General features: G+C 42.7%; 1 protein-coding gene and 1 pseudogene across 4 annotated transcripts in view; one reads left to right on the forward strand and one right to left on the reverse strand.

Moving 5' to 3' along the window:
• The window catches only part of EGF (epidermal growth factor), a 103,872-nt gene that overhangs the window by 16,710 nt on the left and 68,039 nt on the right, over window positions 1-19,123 (reverse strand). For 2 of the 4 annotated variants that reach the window (XM_054726642.1, XM_054726636.1), the window contains 6 exons: window positions 14,452-14,619; window positions 13,605-13,754; window positions 10,466-10,585; window positions 5,906-6,022; window positions 3,869-3,994; window positions 303-425 (listed from right to left, as the gene is read on the reverse strand). In XM_054726642.1, the coding sequence (XP_054582617.1) occupies window positions 303-425; window positions 3,869-3,994; window positions 5,906-6,022; window positions 10,466-10,585; window positions 13,605-13,754; window positions 14,452-14,619 (804 nt within the window). The remainder of the gene's footprint in view (window positions 1-302; window positions 426-3,868; window positions 3,995-5,905; window positions 6,023-10,465; window positions 10,586-13,604; window positions 13,755-14,451; window positions 14,620-19,123) is intronic. The other 2 variants (XM_054726648.1, XM_054726653.1) reach the window with 2 other exon arrangements.
• On the forward strand, window positions 1,184-1,302 carry LOC114234687 (U2 spliceosomal RNA; annotated as a pseudogene).

The following is a 19,123-nucleotide window of genomic DNA, read 5'->3' on the forward strand; positions in this document are numbered from 1 at the left end:
CCCCAGCAGCCCGAGAAATTGACATCACAAACCCGGGCATTCGCTGCATAGTCAGAGAGCCGCCTGTGCTGCCACCTCTACTGAACGGTGAGTAATAAAGACGGATTTATCCCAGATGCTATCAAAATTAGAAAACAGGCCATTGCGCATTCTCAAGCCCAGCACCAACCTAATCAGGAGAGCAAACCGGGAAGCCTGATGGAACCAAATGGTTTCTGGAATCTCAAATGCAAATACCCTGGGGTACAGAATTTCCCCAAATCAAGCTCCTCCCCTTGGATCTAGGTAACCCACCGACCTACCGGGGCAAATCCGCCGGGGTTCAGACAGGCTGCTGGCACACAGGCAGGTGTAGTTTCCCTCTGTGTTTGTACAGGTGGAATTCCCCCCACAGGTGTGCACGCCCAGTTGGCACTCGTCAATATCTGCCGGGAAAGGGGGAGTAGGGAAAAGTGGGGTTTGGAGGAGGAAAGAGGGTCAGACAACGGGCAAACCCAACATTCAAGGAGTCTGATCGTGCTGCATGTTGCTGGATCCAAAATGTTTAATCAGGAACGCTGGGAGAGAGGTGAGCAGGGTCGCTGGACTGCAAGCCCGTTCAGGGAAACGTCTAGATAAGCTGGCGTTTTCCTGCTGCTTGGAAGGAAAGGGAACTTCCCAACACAAGAGCTCAGTGGGAAAGTTGGAGATTGGGAAGTGATCTCCAGACAAACGTTTAGAAGTTCAGCTCACACCAAAGACAACATGGTTGCCTTTCTAACATAAACATAAACGAAGCCATCACTTCCTGTCCCAGCCGCCCACCTTCTCCTTCCTCAGCTACCACCCTCAGGCGTGGGCCCCTCCTCTCTGTAAGAAGAGCCTGACTACAACCCTGCATCCTGCCCTCTCTGCTCCACCCCTAAACACCAGTGCCAGGCCAGTCTTCCTGAACCCCATCTCCCATCACCGCACCACTTGACTCCAGTGCTGCCAATGCCCCCTGCTGCCCAGCGCTGGGCTGCCCGGTGTGGTAGCCATTGCCGTGGGGCAGTGCTGAGCACCCGGACCACGGCCAGTCCACGTGGGGCTGTGCGTGTAAAACACACGCCAGATTCTGAAGACTTAATACCCAAATGAGAAAGCACGTAAAATTACCTTAATAATTTTTGTTTTGATTATAGTATATTAAAATGTTAATATAATCGCTCCTCAGCCTTTTGGCTAAGGTCAAGTGTAGTATCTGTTCTTATCAGTTTAAAATGTTAATATTTTGGACATATTGGAATAAATAAAATATATTTTAAATTAATCTCACCTGTTTATTTTTACTTTTTCTAATGTGGCTACTAGGAAATTTTAAATTATATATGTGACTGACATTATATTGCTATTGGCAGTGCTGGTCTGGAGAAATAAAACCCCAATGACTAACCCTCAGATACTCCTCTTCCACAAATGTAACCCAATGCACCGGTTACCAAGGAATTGCATCCCCCAAAAGTCACATGTTGAATCCCAACTCCCATGGTGACTGTATTTGGAGAAAGGGGCTATAAGGAAGTAATTAAGGTTAAATGAGGTCATAAGAATGGGGCCCTGATTCAATAGGATTGGTGTCATTATAAGAGGAAGAGACATCAGATCTCTCTCTCTCTCTCTCTCCTCCCTTCCTTCCTCCCTCTCTGCATGAGCCACAGAGAAGGGCTATGAGTGTGTGCGCAGCAAGAAGGCAGCATCTGTAAGCCAGGGAGAGTCCTCACCAAGAACCGAATGAGCTGGCACCTTGATCTGGGACATCTAGCCTGCAGAACTGTGAGAAAATAAACGTCTTGTTTAGGCCACTCAGTCTGCACAGCAGACAAGGACGCTACCTTAACCAGCCTTGGTTTCTGCTTTCTCTCGCATACAACCTACAGGCAGTGCTCAATGAGGCTACTTTCTACCCCTCCACGTTCTGCCTAGTAAAAATTTATGCTTGCAAAGTAATCCTTCCTCTATGAAGTCTTCCCCCAAACCTCCAACAGGCATTTGTCCCAGTTCTGAACGTCCGCTGCAGTTTTCACTTATCTTATGATGCTGACCCTCTTCACCACTTAGAGCTGTGTTTCTCTTAGATCGCATTCTCCTTGCAGCAAGGACTGCCTTTATCACCTTGGTATTCCCCTCAGTCCCAGTGCTGTGCCGTTGTACTAATGGAGGCCAGTTAAATATCTGTCCCATTGGATCCCGATCCTGAATGGCTCAAATTGAGTCTTTAAAAAACTGACTTCCTCTTACTATTTCTATGAACTATCACCCTGAGACTGAAAGAGCTTTTGCAAGAAGCAAAAACAAAGGTAGACTTGCGGTCAAGAAGCACAGCTACTCTTTACAATAAGAATAACAACTCTTTTATATAGCACTGTATCTATATCTGTATCTATATCTATATCTGTATCTATATCTATATCTATATCTATATCTGGAGAGGGAGGGAAGGAGGAGGTGGAAGATGAGAGGGAGAGGGAGAGGGTAGGAGCCAGCTCACTGCTTCTATGGGGCAGGCTGGGCCCTTCCTTTCTCTTCAAAGTAAATTAAATATACAGCCTGCTTGTCTAAATTATCTATGAGCCTGTTTAATTAGAGCAGTGACATTTTCCTGACTGACAGCTAAGTATGTGCTTAAAATGGCACTTACAGATGTCTGTGAACTCCACAAAACTAATCTGATAAAGGTCTGGTTTAAATCAGCCAGATCCTGGAAGTTGAATGATATTTCATCTTTAATCTCAACCTATAGGAGAAAGCAGGACCATTTTAGTTTCTTACCAGGGTACCTGCCCCTCGCTGTAAAAAGGTTTTTATGTTTTCAGCAGGAAAAGAAAACACTCAGAGACATTGCAAAGCCCTGCACAACCTTAGATACCCACTTCGCTGGGTGGCGATGGCTGGGGCAGGCCCGCACTTGCGCGGTGATGCTTCGCTGCTGACACTCGGCTGGGACAAGACAGCCAGAGTGAACTCCCGTCCGACAAGCCTCACCCAGACCTTGGCAGAGGATGGTGGTTATGAAAGAGGTCTTAATCATTCATTATTTGTATCTAAATGCCAGTGGCTGGAGTCTTTCATCTATTATCAAGAGCCACCAAAGAGCCCTTTTCACAGAACCACACCTCTTTTCCTTTACACACACACACACACACACACACACACACACACACACATACATACACACATACACATACACACACACACATACACACACACACGCACACGCACACACACACCCACACACACACACAGTAAAACCTGTATCAGCTCTGCAGTTCACTGCTGTTTGATTGCCAAATTTGGTGACAAAGAAAATGTTCAATTCCACCCAGGATGGCTCAAGGAATGTAGTATTACTATTTTTTATAATATTTTGATTACTTTTTTTTCTTTAGAGAGAGAGAGAGGAAGGGAGAGGGAGAGAGGTTGAGAGAGAGGGAAAGAGAGGTTGAACCCACAATCTGAGCACATGCACCGCCTACCAGAATTGAACCAGCAACCCCTCAGTGCACTGGATGACACCGAACCAAGCCACACCGGCCAGAGGTCACGGTATGCAGTATCCAAGAGGCACTGGTGTCCCTCAAACCCAGACAAAAGAACTGGAAAGGCAGAGGGGTAAATGGCCTCTGCTGGGTGTTGTCGCTGACCAGTGAAGAACAGCACAAGGGCACAAGTTGGCTATGCACCAAGAACTGAAAGATGTCCGTTTGAACAGGTCACACAACTCCTTTTAGTCTTAACATGTATGTCACCCCGGTTATATCCTGCCTTTCCTTGGCCCACCACACCCAGAGCATTTCATGATGCTCCGAGGCCTGCCTCCACACACCCACCTGAGCACACAGACTCTTACCAAGACAGTGAGTCCCGTTTCCTCGGTAGCCTTCTGAGCACGTGCACACATAGCTGCCTTCTGTATTGATGCACTTGGAGGAGGGGTGCGGGCAAACCGTGATACCCATCTCACATTCATCCATATCTGTGGGCAAATGATGAACTAATGAAATACATAGGCCTTCCTAGTATAAATGAGGGTACTAGGAAAGAAGAAGTATAATCTTCTATATGATCATTCAGTTGTTTACGGAGACTGCAAATGCAATGTAAACCCACAAAGCTCATGTCTCAGTCGATTTTTATAGTTCTCTCACATGTCTGATTAGCTACAAATGTGTAAGTAAATCAATTTGTGCCAGAGTTTCAGGCCATAAGGACTGAGATTATTTACAGTAATCGCTAACTTATGATTTTGAGGCAATCAATGTAAAACAGAGGCCGATCCATCACAGTCTATTTATTAAACTAAAACGTGTGACCTAAGCTTTTGGAGGAAAAAAAGCTGTGTTTTTATTAAGTTGTTGGCTTTATAAATTTGACTTGAACTCACATTCATACTTCTGAAACTAATTATAAATTCTTCTCCTTAATGTCAACTCCATATATAATGTAATTTTAACATAAACTCAATGTAATGTAACAACATACTATGTTTCATATTTCTATACATGCCACCCATTATCTTTTTGTTGTTGTTGGTTAAAGTATTACATACTAGAGGCCCGGTGCACGAAATTCGTGCACGGAGGGGGGTTGTCCCTCAGCCCAGCCTGTACCCTCTCCAATATGGGACCCCTTGAGGGATGTACGACTGCCCGTTTAGGCCTGATCCTGGTGGTTAGTCCCTCTCACAATCCAGGACTGTTGGCTCCCAACTGCTTGCCTGCCTACCTTCCTGATTGCCCCTAACCGCTTCTGCCTGCCAGCCTGATCACCCCCTAACCACTCTGCTGCCAGCCTGTTTGCCCCCAACTTCCCTCCTCTGCCAGCCTCGTCACCCCTAACTGCCCTCTCCTGCAGGGTTGATCACCTCCAACTGCCCTCCCTTGCAGGCTTGGTCCCTCTCAACTGCCCTCCCTTGCAGGCCAGGTGCCTCCCAACTGCCCTCTCCTGCTGGCCATCTTGTGGTGGCCATCTTGTGTCCACATGGGGGCAGGATCTTTGACCACATGGGGGCAGCTATATTGTGTGTTGCAGTGATGATCAATCTGCATATTACTCTTTTATTAGATAGGATAGAGGCTTGGTACAGGGGTGGGGGCCAGCTGGTTTGCCCTGAAGGGCGTCCCAGATCAGGTGGGGGTTCCCTTGGGGTCTAGGGCAGCCTGAGCGAGGGGCCTGTGGTGGTTTGCAGGCGGGCCACGCCCCCTGGCAACCCAAGCAGAGGCCCTGGTATCTGGAATTTATTTTCCTTCTACAATTGAAACTTTGTAGCCTGGAGCAGAGCCAAGCCTGGGGCTCCCTCTGAGGCCGGCAGCCATTTGTGTTGGGGTTATAATTGAAACTTTGTTGCCTTAAGCGGGTGGGCCCAGCCAGGGTATGCGGAAAGCTTTGCTTCCCCTGTTGCTGGCGGCAACCACGGCCTGCTCTCTCAAGCTCCATTCTGCCACCATTTGTTTGAATTTGTTTACCTTCGATAATTGAAACTTTGTAGCTTGAGTGGAGGCTTAGGCCTGCAACGGCTGGCAGAAAGCTTGGCTTCCTCTGTTACCTAGGAAACCTTGCTCTCTGTGGCTGTAGCCATCTTGGTTTGGGTTAATTTGCATGCTTGCTCTGATTGGATGGTGGGCATGGCTTGTGGGTGTGTCGGAGGTATGGTCAATTTGCATATTTGTCTATTATTAGATAGGATGTCTCCTTTTTCCCCCCCGATTGATCCCCCTGCCACTCCCACCCCCGAGGGCAAGCCCATTATCTTTTTAGCTAATACCAAATAATTTATTCAACCCTGCTGATTACATAAGTCCTTCAGGAGATTTGAATCCATTTGATCCGAGAGAATGTTTCTGGCTCACTATTTCCCACAGTTATGTACATTGATCTTCACTCTTACCAGAACATACTTTTCCATCCCCGGCAAATCCTCTCAGACACTGACACGTGGCAGCCTCTCCCTCTGAGACACACTGGGAGTGTGGACCACATCCCACGGGACTGCAGTCATCTTCATCTGCAAAGAGCGAGAACCCCATCAGGTTACTTCCATTCCTCAGAGGTGGCAATGGGCTTTAATGTTCTGGGTTCTACAGAACATTCCAGTGTGCCCTTTTCCAGTTCTGGGACAGGTTATTCTCCAAATAGAAACACTGCTGACCTGGAAGTCATATCCATCTTAAAGGACTCACAAGCCATATGTTCTCATTTACATGCTCTCAACAACAAAGCTTTAGTCCTAAAGAACTGTTTAGTGTTCAAACAGCCCTGCATGAACTTATTTACAATTTTTAAAAGCATTTAAAATTTGAATTATAAAATTTCTAGGAGAAAATGAACTCGAGTTTCAAAAGGTTTCTAGCTTATTTGAGAATTCCCAACCATAATGACATACAAAAGAGGTCAATATGTTCTTATCCCTGAAAGACACACAGAGTAATATATAGCAAGTAGCTCTGTGTACTAACATGGCAAAGAGATTCAGTCATAAAGATTTATTGTTGATTTACTAAAATTACATTTCATATATAATAGAATATGTATGTTTATTATCAAGATTTATGCAGAGACTTGCAAACCTCAAGGCACTTTTGCAAAGTCATGAACCATATAAACTAAATGCTGTAAATGGATCATTTCATTTCATACTCCATTAAATGCAAATGCCCCAGGGGACAGAGTTGCATGCTGAGCCATAAACATGAGCAAGTCCCCCTCTACCCCCACCCCCGCCCTTTAACTACTATATAATCATTCTCCAAATGTCTCCTCCCTTTTGGAGTTGGGGGGATCTGACATACCACAGTAGGATATAAGCTGTCATCTGTCTATTCACTAGTAAGTTTGCTCATCTGAGTATAGAAGAGGTCAAACTTGCCCATAAATTTAAAGAAAGTTAAATGATCAAAGTAGGATTTGATGCCATGTGAACGAAGACCTTGGGTAATTGTGTTTGATTTGCTTAGCTATTTCAGTAAGATTTCTCTTGTGGGAAAACATACCTTTCAGGCTTGCCTGATAATGTGTCACTCCTGACTCTTAAAGATGGATAACTTCAGACTAAATCAATTACCCATTTGATTCGGCATTTATCTGGAGGACTAGCTTCCAAATCACAAGGCTGTTCAGAGTGTGTGGTGGACAGTATTCAATTACTCAAGGCATTTTAAATCACTTGCACAATTATCTTAAATTAGAATCTGATTCAGGATTTATTTGGCAACTTGCAAACCCTAAGGCTGCTTTGCACAATAAAAACCAATGGAGGTGCAGTTGTTGGAGGGATGGGCTATAGCCGAAGTTCTTTCTACCATAAAGTAGCTCTGGAAAGAAGGAATGCCTGGGCTTCACAATCCTCTTCTCTAAAATACAAGTGACAATTTCTGTCCGGTCTACTTTACATGATTGTTGAAAGAACTTGAAGAAAAAGTAATCTTTAAAACTCTTTTGAGAATTATAAAATATTATGCATATCTAAATAAGGATTATAAGGAAGAAGAATGCTGTGACAGCCTGAATCACAATTTGCCTCATCAAACTAGAGAAGATTCTGGGGCCTGTTGGTAAAATTAATAATTTCATTCCAAAGTACCTAATACGTACCAGATCCTAATGAGAGCCACAAATACAGTGGTGGAAAATATCGACAAGGACTCTGCTTTCTTATATAATTAATTATTTAAGTACAGGTATGGTAAGCACTATTCATAAAACAATCCCTAGTTCTAAGAGAACTGAAGTGGTTCTCACCTGGATCGGGAGACTAGGAAAGGCTTTCTGAGCAAGGGCATGTAAAGCTGAGGTCTGGCCCGGCCAGCATGACTCAGTGGTTGAGCATCGGCCTATGAACCAGGAGGTCCCAGTTCACCTCCCAGTCAGGGCACATGCCTGGGTTGCGGGCTTGATTACCAGTGTGGAGCGTGCAGGCAGCAGCCAATCAACGATTCTCTCTCATCATTGATGTTTCTATCTCTCTTTCCCTCTCCTTTCCTCTCTGAAATCAATAAAAAATTTTAAAAATAAATAAATACATTTAGAAAAATCTGAGGTCTGAAGGATTTGCAGGACTTGGAAGGATTAGAAAGAGCACCGTGGGCCAAGAACACGGCACCTGCATGTTCCAGGTGAGACGAGGGTAACTGAAGCAGGCCACAGAAGCCGAGGACAGAAGGGCACACATCTTGGTTGGTGAAGTGTGTGAGGGCTAGTTCATCTAGGGCCCAACAGGCCACATTACGAATTTTAAATTTTATTCATTAACTAGAATAATTCATAATTTTAGTAGATTTGACAATGAAATTTTTATGATTGAGACTCTTTGTCATATTATGCACAGATCTACTTGCTACAAATCAATGTCTGTCTTTGGGGAATAAGAATATATTGACCTAAAATCCAACATAGAGTTTTCAAGCTCTTTTTAGTATAGACACTTTTTTGAAATGAAATCTCACTCATAAATAAGATCCCTTAGCCTAACACAGGTAGAACTACAACTTTATAAGCAAAGACAAAATAGAACACAATCCACATATGAAAAGATTAGGTCATTTTAACCAAGACGATCAATTCCATCTATTCTACACAAGGCAGAGTATGTTTCCAGATATGAAGCCAAACACAGCCTATGATATGTACATTCTAAATTTTCGGCCATTTCATCACTCTTCCATCTCACCCATGTGCCTAAATTACTGTCATTTATCTTGGTCTTTGAGTCCCCCAAACATTAGTCTTTCAAAATATACTCTATGAATTTTTAGGGATCCAAAGTGACTTTGAAAGTTTCTCTATACTGCTCATATTTATATTGTTTTATTTCATCACATTGTTTGTCTCCACATCAGATCATGACCTTGGAGACTGGGGCTGTATTTATCTCATCACGGCATCCCCAGCACTTAGCATGATGTATGACAAATAAATAGTTTTAAAATGAATAATATTCCTAATGAGACAATGTTTTCCAGTTCTCATTTTCTTGACATGAATTAATTATTTGGTCATAATTTTTTTAAATCTTTGGTCAAGTCACTAACTTCAAATATCTTAGTCTCAGTTTTTAAATCTGTAAGATGATGTGCTATGATAAGTATCAAATTTGAGGATGAAGTACCTGATAAACTCTAAAGCTCCATATAAATTATCATTGCTAAAAAGTCCACCACCTTGTATTTTATTATAAAACTAGAGGCCTGGTACACGAATTCATGCACCATTGGGGTCCCTCGGCCTGGCCTGTGGGATTGGGCGGAAACCAGCTCTCTGACATCCCCCGAGGGGTCCCAGATTGTGAGAGGGTGCAGGCCAGGCCAAGGGACCCCACTGGTACATGATCGGGGCTGGGGAAAGACGCAGGAGGTTAGCCAGCCGGGGAGGGACCACAGGAGGGCTCCAGGGCATGTCCGGCCCATCTCACTCAGTCTCAATCAGCTGGACCCCAGCAGCAAGCTAACTTACCAGTTGGAGCATCTGTCCCCTGGTGGTCAGTACATGTCATAGCGACTGGTCAACTGGTCAACTGTCTGCCCCTGGTGGTCAATGCATGTCATAGTGAGCAGTTGAGTGGCCTTAGCATATCATTAGCATATTACGCTTTGATTGGTTGAACGGCCAAATAGTCAACTGGACACTTAGCATATTAGGCTTTTATCATATAGGATCACACTGATAAATTCTTATGAGGAGGGGTAAGACTTATATATTGACAAATTAGTCTGCAGATCATAAAAGTTGGACGAGCACTTTGTTAAGTGTATGTAATGTCCTACTGTAGAGTTTCCAAACATATTTTTAGTCACAGACACTTTGTTAAAACCTTACTCAGCTGCACTGATTGAAGGGCAGAGACCTAGAGTGAGAAGGCGTGGGGTTTGCAGAAGACCTAGGGCTGAGCTAAATCCAATTTGAAGACCATTGGTCTCATGAGTGAATACAGAATATAAAAGAATTATGTTCCCTAAAGTTGTTAAATAATGAACAAATAACTTAGCAATTTGGTGATAAATGTGCCATATAGAAGGAAAATTCTAACAGTTGCTAATTGTAGACTTTCTGGAGCAGCTGAAACAAAAAACCTATATTTTCTTATCAATTACTATCTACTTTCACACTAATGGAAGTACAGCTAGATGGGCCAGATACCAAAAATATGAGGTGTGGGGGGATACATTCAAATCTGTTCTGTCTTATTTTTCACCCTTGTTTCCAAGTTAGATTTCTTCCAGGAAGGTTCAGTGCGGAGTCTTAATGAGTAAAGTTCTTGTCCAGTGTAATATGGGGCCATCTTCTTCCAGCACATGGTTCAGAAGAGAAGTTCCAAAGTTGGAGTCCAAAGTTGGGCTTCACTAGTTTTGTGTAGATTTAGCCAACATTAAGTTAGAGAGATAATTCAGAATTTTAATTGGTAGGATGGAAATTGTTGGGACCAAAGCTGTACTGGAGGATTCATTATTCATACCTGACACCATGATTTCGGCCACCAGCATATGTTGAGATTCTGTAATGTTATCTCCAAACCCTCGACTGCTGGATAAGATGTCCGATGGCATTACTTGATTACTTAGATCTGCGTTGCTACCTATTGGAGGTCAACAGATATAATTAATTTATCTTTTATGATTCAAGAAAAGTGGTATTTAATTTATATTTATGGCTCTTTGTTGGGTGTGAATTCAGATTCATTCTCACAGTAAGAGCATTCAAGGAAACTATCAGGGTCTTGGTGACTTAGAAAACCTCACCTGCTATACCCACCATCCCAGCTTTGCTCCATGCAACTGATGGTTGAGGAAAGGGAGGCAGTGGGGGTAAAAGGCAGGACATTTTTAGGTATTGGCAAAAAAAAAAAAAAAAAACAATAAGAGTGAAATACTACAATCCTTATAAATATACTCAGCCCATAATCATAGACTGTCATTACAAGGGAAAATTAGTGATCTAATCTCCCCAACCTGACTTCCATACACACTCCTTCTTTAGGCTGTTCCAAGACTTATTTTTGCCTGATTTTTTATTTAGGAATGCGGAGGAGCATAAATAAGCCGTATAATATAGGCATAGGACCTATGCAACCTCCCAGACATGGAAAAACTGGATCCCCTAAAACACCAAATATGCTCTCTAAGTATGGTGCATGGATCCCGGGGGTTCCATTGCATGGAGTCCATAAGGTCAAACTATTTTTATAAAAGGCAAATAACATTGATGTTTTCTGTCTTTTTTCACTGTCTCCATGGATATTGATGGGCAAAAGTAATGATGGGTGGAATTCAGTGCCTTAGCAAGAATCAAGGCCATGGCATCAAACTCTACTAGTGTTCATGTTCTTCACTGCCACATACACTCACATACACACACACACACACACACACACACACACACACACACACACTCCACTTTCACTTAAGAAGATCCATAATAAAGAGTAAGAATTATTAATTTTTAAACATCTCAACCATGGAATATTTGGCTCTTTAATATTCTGGTTAATAAAAAGGGAAGTACACATAAAACATTCTGTTATTTTTGAAAATACTGAATTATGATGGTTGTCAGAAGGAAAATCACTTGTATGCTCTTTGAGGTGCAAGTTGAAACTAGCCTCTTTTTTCACTGAGCATAATTTTCACTCGAAAGAATGACTGATAAACTATGTTTTTAACACTTAGAGGTTTGGCAAGCGTTTTTTGAAAAATGAATGAAGTGAGCCTGTCACTTCAAGGGAAACAACTCACAGTACTTGTTGCCAATAATAAAATTTGAGCTTTCAAATGGAAAGTAAAATTGTACAAGATGTTTTCATCTGCCATGAGCTTGACAAAAATCCCGATACTCAAAGACTTTTCTGATGAGTTTGATGATAATAATTAATTTTATTTTTGTATATGAATGTAACCATTGGAAGACCTGCATAACTCAACAACATTTTCAAATGACCAAAACATGATGCTAATAAGTCATGCAAGGTAAAAGAGCCACTCAAAGCACAAAATAGACCCCTGGATTTTAATGTGTCAGAAGGCAAAGAAGTTCATTGATATGGTTTCAGATTCCACATTGCAACTAAACTCTAAGAAACTACCAACTGTATAGTTCTGACATAGTATCAAATAAAAAAATACAAAAAAGGGCATCTGTAACACAAGCTAAGTATTCCCCCTTTTCTAACTCTATGTCTCTGTGAGGCCAAATTTTCTTCATGTGCTTCAACCAAAACAGCACAGCAACAGACTTAACCTACAAGCAGATATGAGAATCCAGCTGCCCTCCACTAAGCCAGATACTAAAGATATAAAGGAAAACCAATGCCATTCTTCTTACTACGAATTTCTTTTTGGAAAAATATATAATTATTTCAGCTCAGCTGCTGTGGATCAGTGGTTCAGCGCTGACTTATGAACCAGGAGGTCACAGTGTGATTCCCGGTCAGGGCACATGACTGGATTGCAGGCTCGATCTCCAGTTGGGGGCATGCAGGAGGCAGCTGATCAATGATTCTCTCTCATCATTGATGTTTCTATCTCTCTCTCCCTCTCCCTTCCTCTATACATTAATTTATATAATTATAAAAAATACATAATTATTTCATTTATTTCCTTAAAATGTGTTATGTTCATATACAATGGAGTATTAGTATAATTTTAATAAAAATATTTTTAGAATCTTTTAGTTTTAATTTATAATATAAATATGGATAGATATAACTTACATAAACAAAAACTCTTTGCAGTTCTCAGTCATTTTTAAGAATGTAAAGGGCACTTAAAACTAAAAATATTGAGAACTGTTGTCCTAAGACAACAATAAATAGAAAGTTCTAAAAATCCAAAATATCCAATTCTGGTTCATGGATAGATTGATCCATTTATTTGCTGTCAATCTGTCATCTACCTTACACCATGCCTTTAAGATGAATATACATTTTTTAAAAAAATATTTTAAATAAAATGTAAATTCTCTTTGGTATAAAGATATCAAGAGATATATCCAAATATATTAAAATTGATTAGATGTACATTCAAGAAAAGGAAGTCAGGACTACTGACACATCACACTGGACCCGCTCTTCCTTCCTCTTCTTCAAAGTCATAGTTAGTTTTTTAAAAACATTATTACAGCCTTCTCAGGTTGGATTCCTCATACTTGCTTGAGGAAATATTATTTATTAGAAAAGACTTTGACTTCTATCCTAATACCAGTCATATGGCGGGGTGGGGGGGTGGGTCACCTCCAACATTGAGGCCATAAAACTTCTAAACAAAATATCTCTGAACATTAACTGAGGTGGTAAAATACTGGCATTTATTTCTAAAGTTGGGCTACTCCGCCATAAAGAGGGGGTTGGAGGATTGGACTTTGAATATTATCTTTTGTTCACTAAGTTTACAACAAGAGGAGGTCAATTCAATTTAGTCTTTAATAAGAAGCACAGACTCATTAGAGGAAGAAAAACAAAAAACACTTGGCCTCCCTGAAAGCAGAGGGGCTTTTAATTATACAAAATACTAAAAATCAGCAAAAGCATAGGGTTTAGTGTAGAACAGAACTATATCCCTGAGCCCAGATAGGATGCTTTAGCACATAATTTATTACATTACCTGCCGATATCTGATGATCAGTTAGAGCAAGACACTTTTTCCCACCTGGGGCTTTCACAAAACCTTCACGACATGAACACTGAGCAATTCCAAACTTCTCTTTGCAAATATGTTCGCAGCCTCCATTTTGGAATAAGCAGGGATCTGCTCCTAGCGGGGAAAAGAGCTGCATTCACAGATGGGCTTGGAGATCAAAAGGGTACGTTGATACAAATCACAGTGTACAGTTTAGGGGCAGAGAAACTCAGTGTATCTAAATGGAGCCTGTGGCAAGAGCTATTTCAGAAGCGCTCCTATTAGGAGCTCAGTTTAGCTCAAGATGTTATTACCTTATGAGTAACTTACTGAGTATAACCAGTACGGTTGTCTGAGAAGCTCTTTAGAAAGACGATATTCCTATTTCCTGCCCCATGATCTAGTCAAACGGACACAGGGCAGCTCAGAAAGAAGAGTTACTGTAGGACACTAGGTGCCTTTTCTATCTGCTCACTCCCTGGCACTCTCAGGGCATGGGGAAAGGCCCCCGTGTAGACAGAAGCTTCCACTGCAGGTGGCTAAATTGTCCCTCCCCCACCCTCATCCTCGGTGCTTTTAACCCAAGAATCTTTTAAAAAGACAAGATAGGTAAAAGCTGTCTAGGAGGGGTGGGGGGAAACGAGATTGAAAGAATAAAGCCCAAATTCACTACCAGGCTGTCTTAGTTTAAACAAAATCCAAATCTCGGGAAATCTTAACCTTGACCTGGATTAGTGAGACTTGCAACATCCCCCCTCCTCCCCTGCCATCAAACAATTAAAATAGTTGCAGATTCCAGCCAAAGAAAGACTGTGTAACATGTCCAGTGTACCTGGTTTTGCCAATGGATGAACTACAACCAGTGATGAGGGCTTCAGCATGCTGCCTCGGAGACGTACCCTATTTTGGCCAGTCCTCTTGTTCACCCTCATTACCGAGGGCACGGTCCAGTCAGAGAGCCACACGTGATCCTCAAACACAGCCACAGCAAACGGGTGACCTGGAAGCAGTCCCAACGCGTTACATACGTCTTGTCCTTGCCATGAATATTCTTAGAAGAACAAGGCTTGAAACATGCACACGATTCCTACCCTTAACCCTACCTCATCTTCGAATGGGAGCCTGGTGGTATGAAGTCCTAGCAGAGCCCATGGCCACCCAGCGTTTGGAGAACTGGAGAATAAGGGCTCCTTGGCCTACAGGGTGGCGCAAAAGTAGGTTTACAGTTATCGGTATGCAAAACACAGAGTTTATGCTTGTATTATTATTTACTAGTTGTTGTGTTATTTTCCGTATGAACAACTTTAGACCTACTTTTGCCCACCCTGTAATTGCACCGAGAGGACGGAGGCCAGGCGGGAACTTCGTGTTCAGTGATTCTGTCAGTATGCATAAACTTGAACAAGTTATCTTACCCCTCTTTGCCTTCAGTCCCTTGTCATTTGAACGGCAGTAATAAGTAGTCCACTAACTCACAGGTGGTTGTAAGGATATTTAAAAGTTTAAGGTAACTGAACAACAGGCTTTCCTATCTTGCCTCTTATCTATCTCGCTTCTTATCTAATATTAATCCACTGCCCTGTGCTCCTGGTGTAATCCTCTGTCGAGCCTTCTCTACGTCCTTGTTTAGTCAATTACCCATTTTGTTTACATCTTCATTCTCTTCACTCTACTAGCTTCTTTTCCTGTAACTGATGAATATCTTCAGGTCTCTTCCATTTTAATTTCCTCATCCCCCTTTGAACTCGCCCCCTAGCTTCTTTTTGTCTCTTTCCTTCCATTTTAAGTCGTGTCTTTTTTTAAAAGTCATTTATTATCTGCTGCCTCCATTTTCATGGCTATCAACCCTAGGGGAGCCCTTCTAACACCATCTCAACTAAACCCATCTCTCTCTGCTGCTGAAATTGCTCTGATAAGATTTTCCAGTATTTAGTAAGCAGGGAAATCCTATATAATGAAGAGGTAATATGCAAATTAACCCTCATGCCCTCAAAGATGGCTGCCTGTGACCAGGCCGGCAGGGGGGTTAGTGAGGGACGACCAAATGACTGAACAGCAGGCTGTGAGGGGTGACCAGGCTGGCGGGTGGGGGGTGGGGGGCAGTTGGGACGACCAGGACAGCGGGAGGGGGGGCAGTTGGGGGGGACAGTTAGGGGTGACCAGGCCAGCATGGGGGGCAGTTAGGGGCAATCAGGCCAGCACACAGAGGTAGTGAGGGGCAATCAGACCAGCAGGGAGGGCAGTTAGGGGCAACCAGGCAGGCAGGCAGGTGAACAATTAGGAGCCAGAGGTCCAGGATTGTGAGAGGGATATCCGACTGCTGGTTTAAACTGGCAGTCGGACATCCCTCAAGGGGTCCCAGATTAGAGAGGGTGCAGGCTGGGCTGAGGGGAGCCCCCAACCTCGTTCACCAATTTTGTGCACTGGGCCTCTAGTGTTATAATAAACCATCTCAAGTAATTAGAGAGTAAAGCTAAGGAGGCCCGAGTTTGGAAGCTTTACTCACATCACTCACATTCCCCAGGCCAGTCTTTGCAGATGAGTGACGGATTTGGGGGATTAGAATGAATGTCTCCCTCTCCTGGCAGCAAATGCAAATGACTTGTCCTGGTGGCAATGAGCCTTAAAAATTCATTTTAGTCTCTAGTTCATTGTCCTAAATTAAAGCCATAAATGCAGCAAGGGAATTTTTTATATAGCTATCAGGTTTTTTATTTGGGTAAAAGAACATGATATTTACCATCTTAACCTGTGCATAGTTCAGCAATGTTAATAAATTAAGTTCATTCACATTATTGGGCAACCAAATTCCAGAAACTTTTTACCTTGTAAAACTAAAACTCTATACCTATTAATCAACAACTTCTCATTTCTCCCTCCTCCTAGTCCCTGACAAAGACCATTCTACCTTCTGTTTCTATGGATTTGATTATTATAGATACTTCAAATAAGTGGAATCATACAATACTGATCTTTTTTGACTGGCTTATTTCACTTAGCTTGATGTCCTCTGGGTTGATCCATGTTGTAGCATGTGTCAGAATTAACTATAGTTTTTCAACAAATACCCCTACCAGACTTATGGAAGAGCCACTATTGCATTTAAAATTAAGAATAAATTCTTTTAATCTTTACAATCAAAATCCAGTGTGGTGGTGTTAGCCAGAGGGAGGGAGGCTGGGTGGAGGGAAGGTGGAACTGGGCAAAGGTGGGGGAATGGTGACTGAAAGAGACTTTGCTTGTGGTGATGGGCGAACAATGTAGTGTGCTTAGGATGTTTTGTTGAGTTGTACATTTGAAATCTGTATGGTTTTGTGAACCAATGTCACCCCAATAAATTCAATTAAAGAAAAACAACCCTGAACTGACCCTTGAGAAGCCACCACTTACATACCTGTAGATGGCACTGTAGTGATGGGAATAGCTATTTAGACATCTTAATGTCCAATTATTTGATAACTAGAGGCCCGGTGCATGAAATTCGTGCACGGAGGGGGGTTGTCCCTCAGCCCAGCCTGTACCCTCTCCAATATGGGACCACTTGAGGGATGTCCGACTGCCCGTTTAGGCCCGATCCCGGTGGACTGCTCACAATCCAGGACTGCTGGCTCCCAACTGCTTGCCTGCCTGCCTTCCTGATTGCCCCTAACCACTTCTGCCTGCCAGCCTGATCACCCCCTAGCCACTCTGCTGCCAGCCTGTTTGCCCCCAACTTCCCTCCTCTGCCGGCCTGGTCACCCCTAACTGCCCTCTCCTGCAGGGTTGATCACCTCCAACTGCCCTCCCTTGCAGGCTTGGTCCCTCTCAACTGCCCTCCCCTGCAGGCCAGGTGCCTCCCAACTGCCCTCCCTTGCAGGCCAGGTGCCTCCCAACTGCCTTCTCCTGCTGGCCATCTTGTGGTGGCCATCTTGTGTCCACATGGGGGCAGGATCTTTGACCACATGGGGGAAGCTATATTGTGTGTTGCAGTGATGATCAATCTGCATATTACTCTTTTATTAGATAGGATAGAGGCCTGGTACAGGGGTGGGGGCCAGCTGGTTTGCCCTGAAGGGCGTCCCGGATCAGGTAGGGGGTTCCCTTGGGGTGTGGGGCGGCCTGAGCGAGGGGCCTGTGGTGGTTTGCAGGCCGGCCATGCCCCCTGGCAACCCAAGTGGAGGCCCTGGTATCTGGAATTTATTTTCCTTCTACAATTGAAACTTTGTAGCTTGGAGCGGAGCCAAGCCTGGGGCTCCATCTGAGGCCGGCAGCCATTTGTGTTGGGGTTATAATTGAAACTTTATTGCCTTAAGCAGGTGGGCCCGGCCAGGATGTGCGGAAAGCTTTGCTTCCCCTGTTGCTGGCGACAACCCTGGCCTGCTCTCTCAAGCTCCATTCTGCTGCCATTTGTTTGAATTTGTTTACCTTCTATAATTGAAACTTTGTAGCTTGAGTGGAGGCTTAGGCCTGGCAAGGGCAGGCAGAAAGCTTGGCTTCCTCTGTTACCTAGGAAACCTTGCTCTCTGTGGCTGTAGCCATCTTGGTTTGGGTTAATTTGCATACTCGCTCTGATTGGGTGGTGGGCGTAGCTTGTGGGTGTGTCGGAGGTATAGTCAATTTGCATATTTGTCTATTATTAGATAGGATGGCCTTTAATAGGAAGTGGCATTAGTCACAGATTAGAGTAAAAATATAAATTATTTTTTTAAATTTTGGCTATGATTTTTGGTTTAGAACATTGTGTCTTTATAGTCTGGTTAGAAATTTTCAAATCACTTAGTACCCTCATATATCAAAGCTAAAATTTCACATTTATTTGGGAGATGCATTTTTTAAATAAGTCTCCACCTCTAGACCCATGACTTCACAGGAACAATGTTTAAATCTCCACTGTGTATCTGCTTCAATAAACATCTGTTAAGTGCATGGATGAATAAAGCCTATAATTGTGCACAAGCTTATCATTTATGTGAACTATCTCTAATTTTTAAAGAAACATAGAAGTATGTAACATTCACAGTTTTATTTATCTTGATCTCTGTAACATATACCACAAATCTAGAAATTCATTACCTCTAAAACCAAAGAGAATGGGCAAAATAAATATCTTATACAGATTATTAGTTAGCTTGTTTCTTAAAAAAGAAACCATGTGTTTTCATCTTCCAACCAACCATTTTGTAAACCTCTGAAGCATCTTTAACACCCCTCTGACCCTCATTTCTATATCCAATCTGTTAGTAAACCTCAATTTTTTTCTTTACAGTGATTTTTCAATGGTCCTCCTTTTTCCTGTTATTATGGTAATATTCTTCATTAGCTGTTGTCTGGACAACTTTTGTAGTCTCTTGACTGATTTCCTTCTCTCCAAATTTCCAACTCTTATACTGTTACTTAAGTGGTTATCCTGAAATACCAATCTCATATTCATTTCCTGGTCAAGTACATGCAATGGCTCCCTAGTACATTCAAAATTAAGTTCATCAACATATCTTGGCAATACTAACATACAAAAAATAATTTCT

The sequence above is a fragment of the Eptesicus fuscus genome, chromosome 2 (genome assembly GCF_027574615.1).
Source record: "Eptesicus fuscus isolate TK198812 chromosome 2, DD_ASM_mEF_20220401, whole genome shotgun sequence".
NCBI lineage: Eukaryota > Metazoa > Chordata > Mammalia > Chiroptera > Vespertilionidae > Eptesicus > Eptesicus fuscus.